This window comes from Mycteria americana, chromosome 20 (genome assembly GCF_035582795.1).
Source record: "Mycteria americana isolate JAX WOST 10 ecotype Jacksonville Zoo and Gardens chromosome 20, USCA_MyAme_1.0, whole genome shotgun sequence".
NCBI lineage: Eukaryota > Metazoa > Chordata > Aves > Ciconiiformes > Ciconiidae > Mycteria > Mycteria americana.
In genome coordinates, this window is record NC_134384.1 from 7651488 (window position 1) to 7670807 (window position 19320).

At 58.0% G+C, this 19320-nt stretch overlaps 1 protein-coding gene across 1 annotated transcript; it reads right to left on the reverse strand.

Moving 5' to 3' along the window:
* Window positions 1-895: 895 nt before the first annotated feature.
* GPR37L1 (G protein-coupled receptor 37 like 1) lies at window positions 896-6426 on the reverse strand. Its single transcript, XM_075521770.1, has 2 exons — window positions 5734-6426; window positions 896-1708 (listed from the first exon to the last, which is right to left on the reverse strand). The coding sequence occupies exons 1-2, from the start codon at window positions 6424-6426 to the stop codon at window positions 896-898; spliced, it is 1506 nt and encodes a 501-aa protein (XP_075377885.1).
* Between the last annotated feature and the right edge of the window lie 12894 nt (window positions 6427-19320).

Below are 19320 nucleotides of genomic sequence, written 5' to 3' on the forward strand. Positions count from 1 at the left end.
AGCACAGCATGGCAGCACCAAGCAGCAGCAGCACCTTGGTCCTGCATGGTGCAGATGAGGAACCGGCTGCCTTGCAGGCTGTGGAGCACCTCAACCCAGTCCTGGGCTGGCTGGGCCTTACTGGGAGCAGTTTGAGTCCTACGAACCACCCCCCAAGCCCAGTGCTTTGGAGGGGACCCTCCCAGGGGCTGGCCTGGCACTGGCTTGGTCAGCATCACGCCAGAGGGAGGGGGGCTGAGGCGCCTTTCCCCATCACCCCTAGGTGCTGCCTGACCTGGTGCTTTCCTGCCCTTGTGCCCCCCCCCAAGCTACGCATGACTACCCCAGGGCCCCCAGGTTTTAGGGAAGAGCCATCCAAGCTCCAAGAACTGGCTTCGTGGGGCTCTGCTCGGCGGTGCTGGACAGCTGCACGCACGATGTGCTCTAGGTTACTGGTTTATTGAGCTCTTACAGGGCACTGCTTGGATCTGGTGGGATAGAGTCACTGGGACCTTCTCCTACTGTGGAGGGGGCTGGCAGGAGGGGACAGGATAGGACAAGGGCAGTTTGTTTGCTATGTCCTCTGCAAGCCACCATGGAAACCCTCCGTAGTTTCAGATGGGACCTTTCTGGCTCAACTCCATCACCAGAGCAGCAACGCCTCTGAGTCTGGCCAGGAAGCCAGGACGGGAGGGTGCTGATGTCCTTGCTGGCCTTTGGACAGAGACAAGAAGGCCGCCAATGTAGCCACAGGGACTGGGGTTTCAAGCCCCACTTGCCCAACATGGGGTTTCAACCCCATGGCACAGCCCCCCTCTTCTGCTTGCTTCACGTTCAGACATGGGCACTAATGGCAAAACAACATTTGGTCTTGGAAGGAGGTGGTGGATCGATCTCTACAGCTCCCTGGTGGCACTTAGCAAGGTGTGCCAAGGGCCAGGAGGGGTGGAGGGGACTCCCGGGGCTTGTCAAAGAAGATTGAGGAGGACATCTCCGTTTTGAGCTTGCTGTCGGCGCTGCCCTCACTAGAGGCAGTGTCGGGGCTGCAGCCCTCGCAGCAGCAGCAGCAGCAGTCCATGAAAGCCTGGCCCAGGGGTCTGCAGAGGCACAGGAGCAGGATGGGCGTCACTGAGCACTTGAAGAATAGGAAGAACTGGTTGATGAGGTTGAGCAGGTCCAAGGTCTGCTTGGACATGTCAGGGGACATGTAGGCCACCACGATGTTGCAGACGTTCTCAGGGGTGGTGCAGAGCCCGTAGATGATGGTCAGCCCGATGATGGTGCAGTTCAAGTGACTCTCACACTGGCTGTGCTTGGTCCCTCGGCACTCGGTCTTCTTCTCAGTGCCGCTGATCCTCCGGGTCACCAGCTGGCAGCTTACAGTGAAGAGGATGGGCAAGCAGAAGTAGCAACCGAAGTACCACCACATCCGAGCATTTTGGTAGGTGAGCACCAGCGAGTAGACAGACTCAGGCAGGTTGGACGAGGGCTTCATGGTGCAATACTCCGTCACAACGCCGGACACGGGTGATGTGTCTTGTGCCAGCTGCCAGAGCAAGACCTCTGGCACCGACAGCGTCATGGAGCCCACCCAGATGACAGCCAGCTTGGCGATGATGGACTGGCACTGCTCAATGGGCCGGGCACTGGCCTGGGGGCTGGTGGCCGCGTGGAACCTGTCGATGCCCAGGGCGCAGAGGCTGAAGGTGGTGACTCCCAGCGATGACACCTGGCGAGAGGGGAGGCAGAACAAGTGGGCCTTGCTGCAGGGACATCACGGGGGGCTTGGCTTTACCAGGCTGGTGGCAAACCCCTGGCTACCCAAGACCACAGCCCAAGAGCCTTCCTCCAAGTTTTTAGAGGGGTCACAGCCTCTGGCTGCATCCCAGGGTTGGAGGCACTTTTCTGTGACTCCTGAAAGGGCAGTGGCTAAAAATGTCCCTTGACCTGTTTGTCCCTGCCCAGCTCCCTTTTCTGCAGAAGGGAGAGGCTTTGCTGGATGTCTGTCTGTCCATCCAGCCAGGGTGGGAATAGCAGGATTGTCCCTCAGGCTCTTCCTCTATTCTGGATGGCTCTTGGAGAGGAAAAGCAGGAACCATCACAGCCACCAGCACTTTCCTAGGGTCCCCAAGGCCCCCCAGCTGCCCCAGGCTGGCTCGTCCCTGCCCTGCTCTGCAGAGCGGCTGCCTGCTTCCAGACAGGCCAAACGAGTTGAACGCGCCATTGTTACAGATCAGCTTGGGGCAATTTCCGCTGCATTGAGAATGGCAGGAAAAACATCCCATTTGCCAAAGGGAAGAGGCCAAAGGAGGCAGAGGAATCGTGGTGGCTCTGGGAGGGCTGGCAAGGCACTGAGGGTCACAGTCAGCATTCACGGTCCCAGCCCCAGAGCTGCAGCTTTGCTTGGAGCCAAGTCCCAGAGCCCTGGCCAGGAAAATGGCAGAGTCATGTGCCGGTGCCCCCCAGCCCCGTGGCCGTTCCAGGCCTCACGAAGCCATCAAACATCACCCTGTACTGAAGGACCTTCCCAGCACTCAGGAAACCTCTCAGGGCTCTGCGTGATGCCTGGGCAGCAGCCCTAAACAGATCTGGCACCGCGCCCCTGCCCCCAGCCTTTTCTAGTGGCCCTGGGTTGGCCCCTTCAGTGTTGCAGAGCACAAGAGCTCATGACCAGCACTGACGCCAAGCACCCAGCAATCACCATTCAGTTGTGCACAGCAGCATCCCCCCAGACACAGCACAAGGGCACTAGCCCAGCACCACCATCCTGCACCCAGCCCCACCAACAATGCTGCCCATGTCCCAGCTCCTCTGCCCAATGCCCAGAGCCACCTCGAGCACCCGGTACCGTTGCTCTGCCCCACAACCAGCACCCAGCGCACTTGCCCAGCTCCCTGGCTGGCACCTGCAGCCCTCCCAGCGCTGCTGGGCTGCTGCCTCTCCTCTCCCCCTACACCCTCCCACAGGGTCTTCTGTCTCTCGTGGTCCCCTTGGTCCTGGCATGTAATTCAGACAGAGAATCCTTCCCCAGTGTCCTGGCAGGGATGCAGCTGGTGCCACTGGTCACCGCAGGCAAATTCCTGCACACCGCCTGTCACCAGGAGCCTATGTAGCCAGCTCTGCTCCAAAAGCCTGGCTTTGTGCCCCCCCCGCCCCAAGCACTTGAGTAGCCACAAATCGAAGAGGCGAAAGCCACAAAGGACAGATTTGCTCCTTACAGAGTTCATCCAGCAACCTGAAATGCTTGCACAGTCCCATACAGAAAGGCTGGATGTTAACTACTGGGCTGTAGGCTGATTCCCCTCTTGTGGCTGACTCTTTGCTGGGGATGTAGCTCTAGCCTGGCCATGCCCTCCCACCCAGGCTGAAGGGTCCCTGGTGCTGGGTCCCAGGTGAACAGAGAAGCCCTGAAGCGCCTTTCTGCCCTTGCTCTGAGGCCCAGAGGCAGGAGGGCAGGGCAGGATTGGCAGCTGGGGTGGAAGTGTGGGAGTAGCCTCCTGGGTGGACCACACCAGGACCATGCCTCCCCGGGGCTGTGCCATGCCCGTCCTTCAGCAGCCCCAACATCCCATCGTCCTTTCTGCCTCCTTTGGGGACTGAGCTGAGGGGTACCCTGGTGCTGCTGGGTGACTGCACCTGCACCCAGGGATCCCCCACAGGGACATGGCCAGGGAGCCCACGGGCAGCTCAGAGACAGGCCATAGCAGACCCTCCTCAGGAAGCGGTCTGGTTTGGGGACATCACCCTTTCCTTCTCGTCCTCAGCCGGGGCGCTTGAGCCTGTCTGCCTGGGCAAATGGGGGTCCATATTCCTGCCCCTTTCCGAGTCCTCCTTCCACCTGGCTGTGATGTCAGGGGCCTGAGGTGGAGGATAGGGATGGGGCAAACAGTTCATTTAGTAAGAGGCTGGGGTGAAAGACCTCCAGAAATGAGCAGCTCCTGCTGGCTGAGCAGGAGAGACAGTGCAGAGAGGTGGGGGCTGCCCATCTCCTCTAGCAAACACCGCTTCATCGTGCTGGGCTGTCACTTGCAGGTTTAGGGCTGTGCCTGGCAGGCCACCCAGGGTGCAGGTTCATCACCCCAGGCCTGCGTCCAAAGGACCCAGTGGCATCACTGAGGTCCCCTGCTGGGGGTGTGCACAGCCAAGCCATCCATGAATGTCCAGGGACCCCTGTGCCTCTGCAGACCCTGCGCAAAGGTGCTGACAACAAGGGAGCTGACTGTCATGGTGCTAGCGGGGGACAGAGCAGCAGGACAGAGCAGGACCACTTGTGGCAGCGGTGGCCTCAGACCTGCTCACCTCACAGCCCTGGCAGTGGGGGCTGTGCTAGCCCATCCAGGCCCACGTCTACCCCCCAGCCCATGCTGGAGTTACTCCAACCTGCAGCTGCTGTCGGGTGAAGCAGGAGGGGACAATCCAGCCACCCAGGGAGTGGGATGCAGCCAGGTCCTGCGGGTCCCAGCAGAAGCTGAACCAGGGAGGGGGATGTTGGGGAGGAGATTGTGATGGGACTTGTCAATATCTTGGGGTCATTTCTTTGCCTGTAATGACTGAGCTCCCTACAGCCATGAGCTTTCCCTGAGTGCCAAGGCCTGCTCTCTGTCCCCTCCAGCTGTTATTTCTCTGAGCAGGCTTGAGTCCTAGTGACGTGCACAGACAGGTCTGGTGATGACAGATCCCAACTCAGCATGATGACAGCCCTGGGAGGGTCAGGGCTGGCCTGGGCATGGGTGCCGAGGGGTGTCAGTGGTCCCACACAACCTGATCAGGTTTGGGAAGAGTGAGGGCAGCAGCCCCCGGGGCCCTCAAGCACAAGCCATGCCCTCAGCTTGCAGCTGGTTTTCATATGTTGTGTCAGGGGCACTGACCATGGGAGTAGGCACTCGGTGGGACGGGCAGGTTTTGAACCCCATCTGGCCTGACTAAGCCTGAGAGGGTCTTCAGGGACCTGACACTGTCTCTGATCCCTTTCAACCTTGTGTTTGCACCCTTCTTTGGAGCCCCAGACAACACATACAGGTAGGCTGGGTCTGTCTGTTGTACATGGGCATGAAGGGGAGCAGCCTGATCCCAGCCATCCCTGCAGGATGGGAGATGCCCCACAGCGTGGGTTTGTTTTCAACACAAGAGCAGGACCATGCAAAACCATGCCATCTGCGGAATTTTTGCTCATTCTGTTTTCCTGTCACCACAGTCCCTGTAGCCTTCTCAGTGGCTCCCCAGCTCATCCCGAAGGTGGTCAACTCATCACGCATGAGGCTTGAGGGCAAGCAAAAATCTCAGGTTCCCAAACATAATCCCTGGGCTCTCCCACCCCAGTGCTACTCAGCGATGCCCCACCTGCAGCCCCCTGCTCTGGGGCCATCCTCAGCAGCCCACCATGGCCAGTGCTGGGCCAGCACACTGTGGGGCTGAGCCCACAGGCTGGGGGTCTCGGGCTGGGATAGGCACAGACAGATGGAGGGACCCCATGGACAGAAGTCCCCATGCTGGCTGGACAAAGGAGGGTTTCATGGGCTCTTCCTGGCCCTGGCAGCGTTGCTGGTTGCAGAGCCTGAGGAATGACCCAGGGCAGAGGCAAAGGGAAGGTCAATATTGGGACTGTCCCTCAGCTTCTTGCTGTGACCCTCGATGGGGGTCTCTGGGGCACAGAGCCCTTGTGCAAGGCCACAGGCAGCATGGACAGCCCCCAAAGCAAGAAAGTAGAGAGGAGATGAGTCCTTGAGCCCTCCAGGGCCCTGTGCAGCCCCTTACCTCCATGAAGGGCACGATGCGACAGGACACGTCCCCCAGCAGCCTCTTCTTGGTGATCTCGTTGAAGATGACCACAGGTAGGCAGAAGAAGAGGATGAGGAAGTCCCAGAAAGCCAGGCTGGCCAGGATGGAGTTCCAGGCACTCTTCATGTAGTAGTTGTGCCACACAATGCACATCACAGAGAGGTTTCCAATGATGCCCACTGCAAAGACAATGAGGGACAGGAACATCACGGCATAGGCGCTGTAGGAGTTCTCCGTCACTGGGTACAAGGGGTTCTGGATTTGCAACCGTTTGTCGGACGCGGTGGTGAGGTTGGCTCGGGGCTCTGCCTCCTCCCTGTCCGTGGGGACCCCTTGCTGCTGCTCAGATGGGTCCGTGCTGGATGGCAGCAGGGCCTTGGTTGGGTGCAGGCTGGCGGAGTTGAGGGGCCGCGGGAACTCCACCCGCACCCCCGGCACATACTGCTGCACTGACTTGGAGTCCTCCTCCGTTCCCCGGCGCAGCCTCTCCTTCATCACCTGGACCTCTGGACTGACCTGGGAAATCATCGGCAGAGTCCTACCTCCGTCTGCACCCTGGCCACGGTGGGTGCTGCCTTCCCCAGGCTGCCCAGCCCTGCCTTGCATCGCCGCAGCCCCCGGCGCCAGCAGCATCAGCAGCAGGAGGACAAGTGGCGGTGGAGAAGGCATGGTCCCCTCCGCACCCTCCGGAGAAAGCGTGTGGCAGGAGACAGAGCAGCCCCGAGCGCAGGGACCCCAGGGCTGCGGGCAGCGAGGGAGCCGTCCGGAGGAGCCGCCGGTCTGTCCAGCTCCGGCCGCTGCTCTGGGCTCTCCGGAGAGCTCTGGGCACAATAAAAGCCGCGCTGGGGAGCGGCAGAGCCAGGCCCTCTGCTGGTCGCCCTCCCGCTCCCGGGGAGGCTGCCAAGCTCTGCCGAGATGCGCCAGCGCCCAGGCCGGGCCGCTCGGCATCCCCCAGTCAACCCCCAGCATCCCCCCCGGCGTCCCCCAACAACATCCCTCACCATCCCCCCAACACCTCCCCAGCATGCCCCTGGAACACGCCAGGTGAAGGATGCCCGCTGCTTGGCACTGGGGATGGGCTGCCGAGCTCGGCTCTTCCCACTCGAATCTCCCCCCGCCCCTGAGCAGGCGGCACTGAGGATGCCCAAGGTCCGGCACCGGGAACTGTGTGTCCTGTCCCTGCCACGCTCAGCCTGCACCCAGGACGCCCTCAAAAGGCCAGACCACCTCCCCGGGGCTGGAGGGGTGACAGGGCTGCCCACCTTGGGAGGGCGAGGGGAAGGACTGGCTGGCCTCAGGCAAAGCTCCTTGCCACACCGGGGTGTCAGATCTGCTGGCCCAGTTCTCCCAAGGTTTGTTGCTGCTTTTCCTACTGACTTTCCGTCCTGGTACAAGGGTTTGAACAGAACTGAGGTCCCTGATCCCCTGTACCTATGACTTCTCCCCATACCCACCATCTCTCCCTCACACACATCATCTTTCCCCATTTCCATTGCCTCTCCCTATACCCACCACCTCTCCTCTGTCCAGTCTCCTGTTCCCTTACCTGTTATGTCTCCTTGCACTGTTACCTCTTCCCCACGACTGTGGGACTGGAGGGACCATGGTCCCCTTTGAGACATGCCCTCTGGCATGTAGGCAGCCCATGGGGATGCACACCAGGCTTGAAGCAGCAGGGCTGCTGACCCCCAGGCTGACCAAGACCTGGGGGGCTCAAGGAGTCTGTCCCTCTCCTGCATGGGGAAGTGCCAGGGGCTGGGACAGCTCACCCCATTGCAGCCAGCAAACACCAGCTTGCCCCTAGCTGGGACCCCACTGCTGTCTTCAACTGGCACCGTGCCCACTCTTCCCCGAGCCAGAAGGGCCTCTGGGCTGATGTCCTGGAGCGCTGAGGGGGACGTGGGCCTCTTGCTGCGTCACTGGGAGCTGGGAGAGCCGATGCCACTGGAGCCAGAGCAGGAAAACTGAGTCACAGAGCTCAGAGGCTGCCCCTTCCAGGTGAGCGTGTGACCACGGCTAGCAGGACTTGCTGATGTGGGTTTCAGTGGTGGGATGCTCCTGCTCCACTCAAAATCACGTTGTCCTCAGCTGGCCCTTGGTGCTTGGCCACTACAGCTGGGCTGGCGGAGACTACTGTTGTCCCACACCCCTCCAGGATGAGGCAGGAGGAGTCTCTGCCCCCAAATCATTTGGCTTAGCCAAGTGCAAGCCCTCCCTCCTGCGCTGGCGCCATTCCTCCACTGTGTGTGACAGTGCTGGTCAGCAAAGGCCACAGAAATCGGAGGCACACCAGCAGCCTGGTGCTTTTGCTTAAGTCCCAGCCTCCTGCCAGCAGCACTTTGCCCAGGGCCCCGCAGGCAGGAGCTGGTAGCTGTGCCTGGCTGCTCTCCTTTCTCACACTGCTTCTCCCACAGCCATGTGCTCCTCTTTGACTCTCCATAATGGTATGATTTTTGAGCATTGTTTGGATGTTTCCAAAGGGGAAAGGAGGATTTCAGCTCTTGCTGGGTTCTACAGGAGCAGATAGTGGCAATGCCTGAGGTCTGCGCTGGGTGCAGAGGGACCGGCGCCTTGAAGTGATTACTAGCCCGATGCTAGTGGAGCCCACTGACTGCAGAGGAAGAATGGCTCAGCCTGAGCTCAGTGACCGCCCAAGGATCACGCAGGACTGCTGTGGGCTGCCAATTGCTTCAGGTGCTCTGGCTACAAGGGAATCTGTGAAAGATCAGGGGACCAACCCCAGGGTTCATGACTGCTCTGGCCTTGGCCCACCATCCCATATAAAAAATGAACCAAGTGAAAAATGAACCCCCAAAAGAGCTGAGATGTGAAAGAGGAAAGTTAGACACTGTTTGCACGGGGGCACAGCGCTGTGCTCAGATGTGGGAATGCCAGGGCATGGGCAACCTGGCCAGCCAAGCACTGTCAGCATTTTAATTACGTCTGCTTAACTGAAGAACAGGTAACATGAACTTGCTCCCCAGTGAACCCCCAGTGCTGATCCCAGCTCCCTCTGCAAAAGCCAGGTCAGAGAGATGGTGGCATCAGTCCACACACGAGGCTCAGTGAGTTGCACCTTGCACCTTGGCGGCTCAGAGGAAAACCATGCTGCTTGGTGATGGAGCTGAGCGAGGGACGAACAGAGGCAAGGCAGGGCTTGGGGCAGAAGCGCAGAGAAGGAGGATGAGGTCTTTCCTCAGTGCCCACATCAGCTCAGAGGAGGGAGCCCTCGGTGTGCTCCTCCCCTGCCAGGAGGGATGTGGCTCCTGGCAGGGTGCTGACACCCAGCACCCTCCCAGCCCCGACGCAAGGCAGCCAGGTGTTTTTCTCTAAGGAGAGGGAGCTATTTTTAGTTTCATTTCATGGCCGTTGCACAACGGATGGGTGTGTCATGGAGCTGCCTGAAGACAACAGCAGAGTTCAGTGGGGCAAGGTGACACTTCAGTGGCATGGGAATGACCTCGGGCAGGCTCTGTCACCCAGGGAATCACTGCCCAAGCAGCCTCTCTGAGATGCTCCTCTTCCCCTCTCTGTCCAGGAGCTCCCAGCCAGCACGGGTCCCTGGCTGTCCCCAAACTGGGGGCCAGACAACAGCCCCAGAGACTATTTGGGAACCTCTCATTTATCTTCTCCAGCTCAGATTCACAGACGGGTTGAGACCATTTCTCGGGAGATGAGTGTGTTTCTGGGTTTTGCAGACGTCTCCTTGGAGGTGCTTTATCAGAGTCAGAGCTTTCCACTGTGACCCAGGAGAGTTTTCTTCCTAAATCCCCTCTTCCACATATTTCATTCAACCCTCCAGGTTTTGGACAAGTCTGCATAAAAATCACATCCCATCTAAGACCTGTGGCTCCCCACCCCAGGACCCATGGGGATAGCCCCCTCAGCAACAAGTTCAAAATCATCTGATAGAAAAGGGGCAAAAGTCAGAAGTGTTTCTGAGCCTGCATTGCACCACACCAAATGTCTTCCCCATTTTTGGGCTTTTTAAAGCTGTTTCTTTGGAGCAAGACAGCTTTATTGCAGCCCCGGGGGGGGGGGGGGAGGGGCTGCAGTTATGAAGCAGTTACGAAGCCACCTGGTAACTGGTTCACCTTCCATCCACCGTGTCCATCTACCCACCACAGCTCTCCAAATGCTGGGGATAGTTCAGGAGGGACACAGAGGGATGTGAGGGAGACGAGGGAGATGCCGTGTCTGATCCCATTGCTGGACTGTCTCTCCCTGGTTGGAGGGTATAGCAGGGGTACCAGCACCAGGGTACATGAGTGGGCAGTGTCTGTGCCAACTGGAACCCCCCCATGTCAGTTGATGAGTTTCTCCGACTCCCTTCTTGCCTCTTCAGGAAGCCTCAGTGTTCTCCCACTTATGTTCCAGCATCACCCTCAAGAAGGAGCCCAGCGGGGTGAGCTGTGTCCAGTCCCAGTCTGTATGACAGTGTTCACTGGCCTTGTGATTTCTGGGGAGGAGAATTGCTCCGTGCAATTTGCTGTAATTCAAGCACAGGGGCATGGCTGAGGTGGAGGAAGCTTGAAAGTCTGGGCAGCAATAAGATAGCTGTGCCAGCAGACTTAATGACATGTCCTGAAATGGACAGTTGGATGGGTGGTCATCTGAGGGGACATGGGACTGTCTGTAAGTGGGATGATGAGCATTTTTGCTAGGAGGTGACAGCACCAATGAGCTGAGTTTGCAGGCAGGGTGGCAGGGACGAGCTGCTCTGTTCCCGGTGGTGTGCACTGCCCCGACACCTTGGCACTGGGGCCAAGGTCCATGACCTCCAGCAGCCCCGCTCCTCTCCACATGGCCCCATTCCTGCTGCTCTGCACCTCCAGCTCGGTGGGTCTGTGCACTGCTCTGCCAAGTCATCATGTTACAGAGCATCCTCACCAAGGGCTCTGGGAGATGTCAGAGCCATCCATCTCATCCTCTGCTCTTGGCAGAAGCGTGTCCCTCATCAGACCCCAACAGCAAGTTGAGACCCCGCGTAGCTCAGCTCTTCCAGAGCCCTGCAAGTGGGCAAGAGCCCCCTGTAACTACAAACAGCCTGAAGTGACTGAAGAGCAGGCACGCTCAGACTCAATTTCACCCCTGATTTATCTCTGTCGATGAAAACACTCTTTTTCTTAAATCAGTATAAATGTCAGAAACCCCCCTGAGGCTTCAGCCTGCCTTCTGGTGAGCTTTGATGAGCTCCTCAGGGCTACCACAAGCTATCTCTGACAGTGCATAGCAGAAGCAGATCTGCCCCGGCTGCCTTGCAGATATGGTAGGGAGAGCTGCTCCGGACCCCCTTGGGGCAGATGAGGCCCAAATACCCAACGAGAGGAGGAAAAGGGCTCCCTTTTGTTTCCTCCAAACAGTCCGGGCTGCACAGGAACAAAGCAGCGACAGGGCTGGTAGACGCCTGTTTGCCCTGTGCTGTTAGAGCGATCTGCGGGTTCCTTGGAAAGGGGGGAGAGGGCAGGGAGGGGACACGGGAAACACAGACGGCCAGCGCAGGCAAAGCTGGTGCTCAGGCAGCTGCTGCTCTGAAGGCAGGGCTGTGGGAGGTGGGCACGGGCGAGGAGCTCCCCACCACTGCTCTGACCCCTCCTGAATGAAGATGCTCTGGTGTGATTTTCATGCCCTGGGACGGGATGATGAAACTCCCCGCTGACAACCCTCTTTCTCCCCTCTGTCCTGCCTTCCCGATGGCGGCTGAGACCAGCCCAGCATCTGTGCCCACCCCAGCTCCTGTGTCTCAAAATTAACTCCCGGTGTGCTGGGCTGACCCTGCCTCAGTGCTTTACGGTGGTGCTTGGAGTTCCCATCAGTGTCTCGATGGCATGGATCCTGCAAGCTACTGTCTCCTGCAGGGATGCAATGGTTCAGGCCAGAAGTTGTGGGGTTTTGGGGTGAAGCAGCCTGCGATGTTTGACCAGCTGTTCCCAGCACACCACGGTGCCGGCCAGCTGTATGCAGGAGTCACGAAAGGCTTTGGAGCGTGCGGCTCCCACTCCCCTGCTCCCGCGCCTCCTCTCCAGAGCTTGTGAAAAGCCTCTCCCATCCGACCACAGCCACGTTGCACTGAGCTCGCTGCAGCCAGCACTGCTGGAGCAAACCCGCACCCTGTGGCCTTCCCGGCCGCCTGAGGGATGCTGACTCTGCTGCCCATGGGCAGGCTTCCCAGTAGTCACTGGTTTAAAGCACGGCATGAACACTCAACCCCATTTTGCAGCTGGGAAACCAAAATGACTGTGGGATTTTCCTTGAGCCACAGCAGGAGGCAAGTTCCCAGGGCTTCCTCGCAGGGGCCACCGCGGGGATGTTGGGGCTCTCCATGGGTTGGTGCGGTGGCACTGGACACAGCCTTGTCTGCGTGGGGAAGCGTTATCAGCTCATGTGAGCAGGGGCTGCATTTCTGTTTGCAACGGGGTGGTCACGTTGTGTTCAGGGGAGGAACTGAGAACCCAAGGCAAGTTCAGCTTAGGGCAAAGGCAGTATTTTCCCATGGAATAAAATAAGCGATGATCTGGAAGCAGTGAGAGGCCATATGTAGAGGTCCTGAGCTCGGCCCCTTTGTTGGAGCCCACTTGGTGATTCACCCCCGAGTTCCCTGTAAGTGCACAATGACTCACAAATGCAAAAATGCAACTTGGAGGAAAAACACTCATAAGTTTAGTGTAGAAAATAAACCATCTTCAAGTCTGCCACCTTCTTTTTTTGGGGGACGATGTATTCGGTTTCTCCATTTGCCTCAGTTCAGTCCCTCGGCTCTAGTGATGAGTCTCCCATTTTTCTCTGCTTCGGGGAAACCTCATGCTCCCTCACTGCTGCGTGTCCCTGCTCTGGCTGTCACGTGCTGTGGCTGGGGGCTACAGAGCTGTGCAGAGCTTGGGTTTGGGGTGACAGTTGCACGGGAATTATTGCAGCATCCCCTCTAAGTCCTGGGGGATGTCAGCGGGAGCACTGATGAAAACCACCATGCTGCAGGGTTATCTGCTTGTCACCCCCTATTTCTTAGTACCACTTTCAGGGTGCTTCACATCCCTGACTGCTCTCAGTGGATTCCAACTCCTCCTGCAGCTGTGCAGGTTAAAACCCAGCTGCAAGTAGAGCACAGCTGGGGCTTCAGGTGAGCAAGAGAAAGATCTGGGAGAGCTATGAGGGCAGAGCCTGTGCTGGGTGACTCGTGTCGGGGCTGCCATCCCCGCTTGTGTCGGCAGAGGGAGAGGCAGATTGTGTGGGTTGTACCTGTGACTGCAACCCACCTGCCTGCCAAAACATGGGCGCTGGGGAAACACTGGTGGAAAACAACTCGCCTGCAGAAAGACGGATGCCGAGCAGTCCTGAGCGAGGCACGGCGCTGGCCTCCGTCCATGTTCTGCCCGAACCTTGACGGTCTCAGAGCAAAAGTCGGGGTGATTTGCGCTTACCAGGAATATCACGGTTTGTCTCTCCTTGGAAAGCAGCGAGGAGGGAGCCGGCACATGGGCACTCTGTGCTCAGGTGCACTGCTCGGGACGATGGGCCCCCCTGGGCAGGGGCAATGGACCCCCCCGAGGGCTGCCGGGCTTCAAGGCTGGCAACAGGGTGGTCCGGCATCACAGCCCCTGTGGAAGGGGGTCTGTGCACAGATGGGCACAGATGGGCCAGGAGCTTTGTGAGAGGCTGTGGTGCATCCAGGAGGACCTCGTGCAGGCGCTGCCTCCTCTAGGCAGCCTGGCAGGGCTGTGAACTCCTGGGGCGGGACGGACACAGGTTTCCACACTGCAGGGTGCCATTCAGAGACCTCCCCCCCAGCCCATCCACACTTGGTCTCCTGAGTGGACTCTCCTGGTTGTCCCCCCCAGCTTGCCTTCAAACCAGACAGCTCGTCCTCACTATCCTGACCAGGTGCTGCCCTTTCTGCATCCACGGGCAGCACCTGGCCACAGCAGCCGGGGCCTGATGCTGTGAGGTGCTGAGCACCCCCAGAACTGCCGACATCTGCCATCAGACACCACAGAGCCAGTGTCACCACTTGCCCCTTCCTGCGGGACGAGATGTCAGTGCCTGGGGCTGGCAGCAGGCTGGGCAGAGGGGACTGCCTGGGCACCGACCCCACCAATGACCAGGGATGGCTGGGGACTGGGGACCCTGCCCACCCTGGGGGACATGCTGGGGGCTGGCAGGAGCGGTTTGCCTGCTCGTTGTGCACCGAGCCGGCAGTGCGTGGGGCGCTGGGGGCAGGGTCCAGACCCCTCGCCTTTGCCCCCTCTGGCTGCCCACAGCCCAGGCAGCACTGCTGTCCCCCCGCACAGAGGACTGGTCCCCAGCCCGCCAGTGGAGAGCGGGGCACCACGGTGACATTTGGCAGCTGCCGTGGGCGCCCCACCCTGGGTGGGGACGAAGGTCACCATGCAGAAAGTTCGGCTGCTTGCTGATGGAAAAAATGGGGAAATTCCCCGCTCTGCACACATGCAAATGAGGGCTGGGGACCCTGTGCCCAAGCCCCCTGCAACTGCTCTCCCTTCTCCAAGCGGGACCGGGGGCTCTCTGTGCTGCCCCCGCCCAGGCCACCATCATGACAGACTGGCCCCCCTGAAACCTGTCCTCCACCCTGGAGATATCCTGGTCATGGGGCACAGCTGTGTCCCCAGGGCAGCTCTCACTGCCCACAGCCTGTCCATACATCTGGATGGGCTGTGCCCATGCCCTACCAGATGCTCCCTCCTGACAGACCCACTCTCTGAAGCCAGAGGACCCTTTGCTGGAGCCACATATGGGCAGGGCCACACCAAGACCCCAAGGACCGTGGAACTGGTCCCGTGGAACTGGTCACATCCTCATTGCTGTGGCCAAGGAAGCAGGGGAGAAAATTGTGCACAGGGTCTTGGGAGGTAGGAGCTCGTTGGGGGAGACAGGCATCTGTCTGTGCTCTGCTGTGCAGGATTGGTACCTGTGCCCACTGCAGAGCGCTGGGCACCATGGTGCTGGGATTGTGCTGATGTTGTGTGGCCAGGCCTGGCCTGACGATGGGGTGGGCAGGACCCCTCTTGAGGTCCCAGAGACGCACACAATCAGTACCGCATGCTCTGAAGGTATCTATAGACCAGGCTCAGGAGAGGGCAGAGGACAGGAAGGGAATCTCCTAAGTCTTTGCCTTACAAGTCCTGTTTTGCAGGGCTGTGGTACTGCCTGGGATGCTTGGAGGATGATGAATGATGCACGGAGGGAAAAACCTCCCTACCAAGCTTGTTACCCTGCAGAGGAGGGACTGGACTCCCTGCATCTTGGGATGCCCATGTTACAGCCATGAGGCACAACCACAAGTGGGTGACATGGGCTCCATTGATGGCGGAGCTGCTCTACCCCAACACCCGCAGCATCAGCAAGGCCAGCCACAAGCACAGAGGTGCAAGCGGGATTCCTGAGGCCACTGGCACCATCCATCCCAGGCTCCAAGCCCTGCCACCTGTGGGTCAGACGTGTCAGCCACGGCTGTGGCCGCTGGCCAGCAAGAGGGAGAGGTTGTCCTCTCCCCACCAATGGAGAAAACCCCAGGCTCCCTGTGCAGTTTTCCCTGCTCGCCTTGTGACTCAGTCCCATGTGGTGAGTTGCTCAGCATTGAGACACTGACCCACACAGCCGCCAGCCAGCAGCCCACAAAGGGCTGGAGCTTCTCCACACTGCAATAAGGCAGGAGCCAGTAGCTTGCAAGATGTTCTCCCCTAGATTCAGGTCAGTAGCTCCAGCTTCACACCGAAGCCGGTGGCCCTGAGTCACCAGGTGACAGCCATATCCTGCTGGTATCTCCCAGGCGTGGCAGCTCAACCGGTGATGTGAGGCCAGCTGGCTCATGAGCTCTAAGGAGGTGGTGATGCAGCAGTAATTGCAGCCTGGTGCCGATGGCACTCGTGACTGTAGGTGGGGGACATCTTTCTGCTACTCACAGCTTTGGGCAATTGCTGAGAAGCTGGTAAGACAGGCCGCTTGGATGGCAGATGTCACAAGTCTGCCAGGATTTTGGCCATTGCCTCCTGGGAGAAGCTATCGAGCTCCAAGGAACCCTTTTGAGGCTGTCTGGGGCTCGTGCCTGAGGCACCCTCTGTTGCTCACCCCTCTGTTGCTGTCCCTGTCCCTGACAGCATGGCCACGGTCATGGTCTGCTGCCTGCCATATCCTGATCATCATGCTGGGAGCTTCCCGGCCTGCTCCACTGAGTCAGATGCACACCTGGGAACAGAGCCAGGGCTGTACCCCGCATCCTTGTGAGCAGCGGAGAGCCGGGCTCCCCAAGGCTGCAGCACCGGGCCACGGGATCCAGGAGCCCCCAGGCTGGGAATACACCAAATGCAGCAGTAGGATGCTGCAAGCACATCAGGACAGGGGGAGAAAGAGTCCCTGGGACATGGTTTGACTTCTACTGTCTGCTGGGGAGCACTTACAGGGTGGTTCCTGCTAGGTGCTGTACAGGCAGAGAGGGCAGGTTCAGGCTGAAGGGCAGCGTGCCACAGGCATGTCTCCCATGGGGATCCCGGCCACTGGTGCTGGGCAGCTTTAGGCCCATTGGCCTAAAAGTAGAGGTGCTGTTTCTTTTCCCTAAAACACCTGACATCTCCACCTTCAAACTGCAGGAGGAGTTACAGATCGTGGTCCGCAGGAGGAGGACGTTGGTGTTTTGTGTCACCAGCCACCTGGGCTGCAATTACCCCAGCGCGGGAGAGGTGAAAGGCTGATGAAGAGCAGAGGTCCAGGACTGGCCACAGTCCCATTCCTGGCCCATCCCACTGGCCACAGCACACTCCTGAGGACTCTTCGTACTTGGGGCAGATGGTCCCTTGGTCCTACAAGGGTGTCTTAATTCTCTTGACCTAATCATGGCCATGCAGGTGAGCTCAGCAGGGCAGGACAAGGTTCTGCCCAGCCTGGCAGGTCTCTCCTTCCTTGCTGGGACACTCAGAAAATAAAACATTTTCTCTGATCTCACTGTATGGGAGCAATCCTGGGGCTGCCAGCAGAGAGCAAAGGCAGAGGGGGACAGAGAGAGAGTGGGATGCAAATGGCGATACCCCATGAGCATCATATGTGGCAAAGCACTGGAGGGTTTCCAGCACCTCAGGACCTGACATCCCTTTATCTGCAGGGTGCTGAGTGAGCCCACAAAGAAGGGAGGGGGAAGCAGAGAGCCAGCACTGAGCAGAGCCGGCCAGGCACAACCAGGGTGTTCCTGCCCTGCGTGCCTGGGCTCCTGCAAGCTCATGGCTGTGGGTGTAAAAAACCCATGAAACGTGGGAATATCTGGGGCCATCTCCCCACTCCCAGCACTCGCTGCAGACTGGCAGATAAGCTGACGCAGGCAGGTATTTGAGCTAGCGCCGTGCCAGGCTCCGGGGCCAGTGGAGGGGCAGGCTGCGAGGCAGGTGGTAACGCTGCCAGGCGGTGCAAGGACACTCCTGCCAGCGGAGAGTGGCGTCAACTGGTCCGACACTTGTGGGAAAAGCTGCATGAGAGGATGTCCTTTCCCTTTACGTGGGGCACATGGGGTTCTGTCTTCACTGGGACAGGGCAGCGGCAGATTGCACCAAGTGTGCTGGATTTAGAAATAACATGTTGAGGAAAGCAGTTGGAAGATTTTAATAGGGCATTTTTCTAAAAGAAGCAAGGAGGGACATTGTTCAAAATACCTTTTAACCTAGAATTGCACTGGAAAAGGTCTTAAAATCCCACCTGATCAAACCAGCTCCCATCTTCTCCAACTAAAACTACCAAACCTCACTTGAAGATTTTTTTGCTAATTTGCTGGGCACTCATCAAACTCCTGGACCAGATCTAGCCCTCTTAAATGTGCCACTTTTTGTGCAGAGTGGACTTCTTTAGCCTTGCAGGGATGCAAATGCTGCTTTATTGAACAGCAAGACTACTCAGATGGTTTTCAATGGATCCCAGCTTGAACCCAGAACTGCTGAGCACAAAGGAAGGATCTTGGCAGGATCGTAGTGTAGACTGTAACCAAAATGATAAAATTGGCTAAGGCATGGAAGGAAACATCCCAATGTGAAAGAACCCAAAAAACCACCAGGGATTATGCGAATGGCCTGTATCAATAACCAGCGGTGGAAGTGACCACAGGCAAATTGATAAGCACTGAGAAATGCAGTGTTCATTCTGAGCCCAGAAGGCCTGTGCTCTTGTAACAGGAGGATGATGCCAGGAGATATCCTGTGTCTTCCTCCTATCCCAACACTTCGACAGACAGCAGCCAAAAAGACACCCAAAATGAGGATGAACAGACAAAAAGCAGCAGCTCTGCCTGAGTCTCATGGAGGGTGAAGTGAACAAGGTTTGGAGGTGAAAGATTCTGCCATAATAACTGTTGATGCCTGTCCAAAACCTGCCCAAAAACTAGTTTGTCATTGCCAGTTGAGAGGATCCCAGGCAGAGAGGACTTGACTTGGCACCCATCCTCTGTGTCTCAGCCTGAAGACCTGGCCATACCTCTTCTGCAAACACATCAGGGTGGGGGCGGCTGTGAGGGTGAGAGACACCAGCAAGAAGTGTGAGAGACTGAGTCAGTTTTGTTTAAAATAGAAATCCCCTGTCACCAAGGTCTGGCACTGAGTTTTGTCACATGCTTGGAAGTAAGTCATTGCTTCTGTGTTTCTGCTCTGATCTCCACCAGCCCAGTCTGATCAGTGCTGCGGCCCTGGTTAGGAGGTCAGTAGTTCATTGGAGACAATTCCTGCTTCGAGGCAGAGTTTCAGTCCCAAATGGTTCCTGGCACTTGGGGACAGATCTGCTATATCCACTCTCCGACATGTTTTTTTATCTATGATGCCTTTCTCTGCCCAACTCATCTCCTCTGCCACTGGCAGAGATACCTCTGGTCCCTATCCCAAACATACCTCTGGCATCTCTTTTTATGAACTTTGTTTAAATGGCTCTCTATTTGCTGAAAGGACTTTTGTCTTTTCCTTATCACCATTTTCTCACTTTTCTTCCTGTCCTTTATTCGAGGATGCTGAAGTTTTCTGACCTCAGCCTGGCACTGGTCTTTTCCCACTCCATGACTGAAAAGTGACAAGGAGCATTAGCTGCTGGGTGTCAGCCACTTGGTGTTTCTGCGGTTTCCTTGGAGTCTGCTTTGGATGGATGCTGAGCCTGGGACATCTAGATGGGATCATGCTGACTAGTCACTGCAGAGGGACCAGGTCTCAATAGCCTTGTGCCCAGCCAGCCCAAGGTAAGCACAGTGGCACAATACCCAGAGGGTCCACATGGCAGCAGCCTGGTGGCAGATAAACCGTGGGCAAGCTGTGAGTGGGAAGAGCAGTGCCCAGACACAGACGGGGAACCTTCTCCTCCCAGAGGAGCAAGGAGCCCTGCAAGATGCATCTACTGTAGCTCCAAGCCTGAGACCATGATGGTACCTGCTCTTCTCCCTGCCCTTTTCCCCAATCCCAAACATCTTTCTGACCTTGAGTGGCAGAGTCCTGCCAACCTGCTGTGCCAGGAGGAGGAGCTGAGCCCTCCCTGATTGCTGGGCAGGCCTAGGTGGTATCTGCAAACCCATGAGTCAGCTTGCAGGAATGCAGTCAG

Coding starts and splice junctions, on each gene's coding strand:
- GPR37L1 (XM_075521770.1), bottom strand. CDS start 6,426: ATGCCTTCTCCACCGCCACTTGTCCTCCTGCTGCTGATGCTGCTGGCG. Junction 1,709..5,733: donor GCATCGTGCCCTTCATGGAG/GTAAGGGGCTGC, acceptor CCCTCTCGCCAG/GTGTCATCGCTGGGAGTCAC.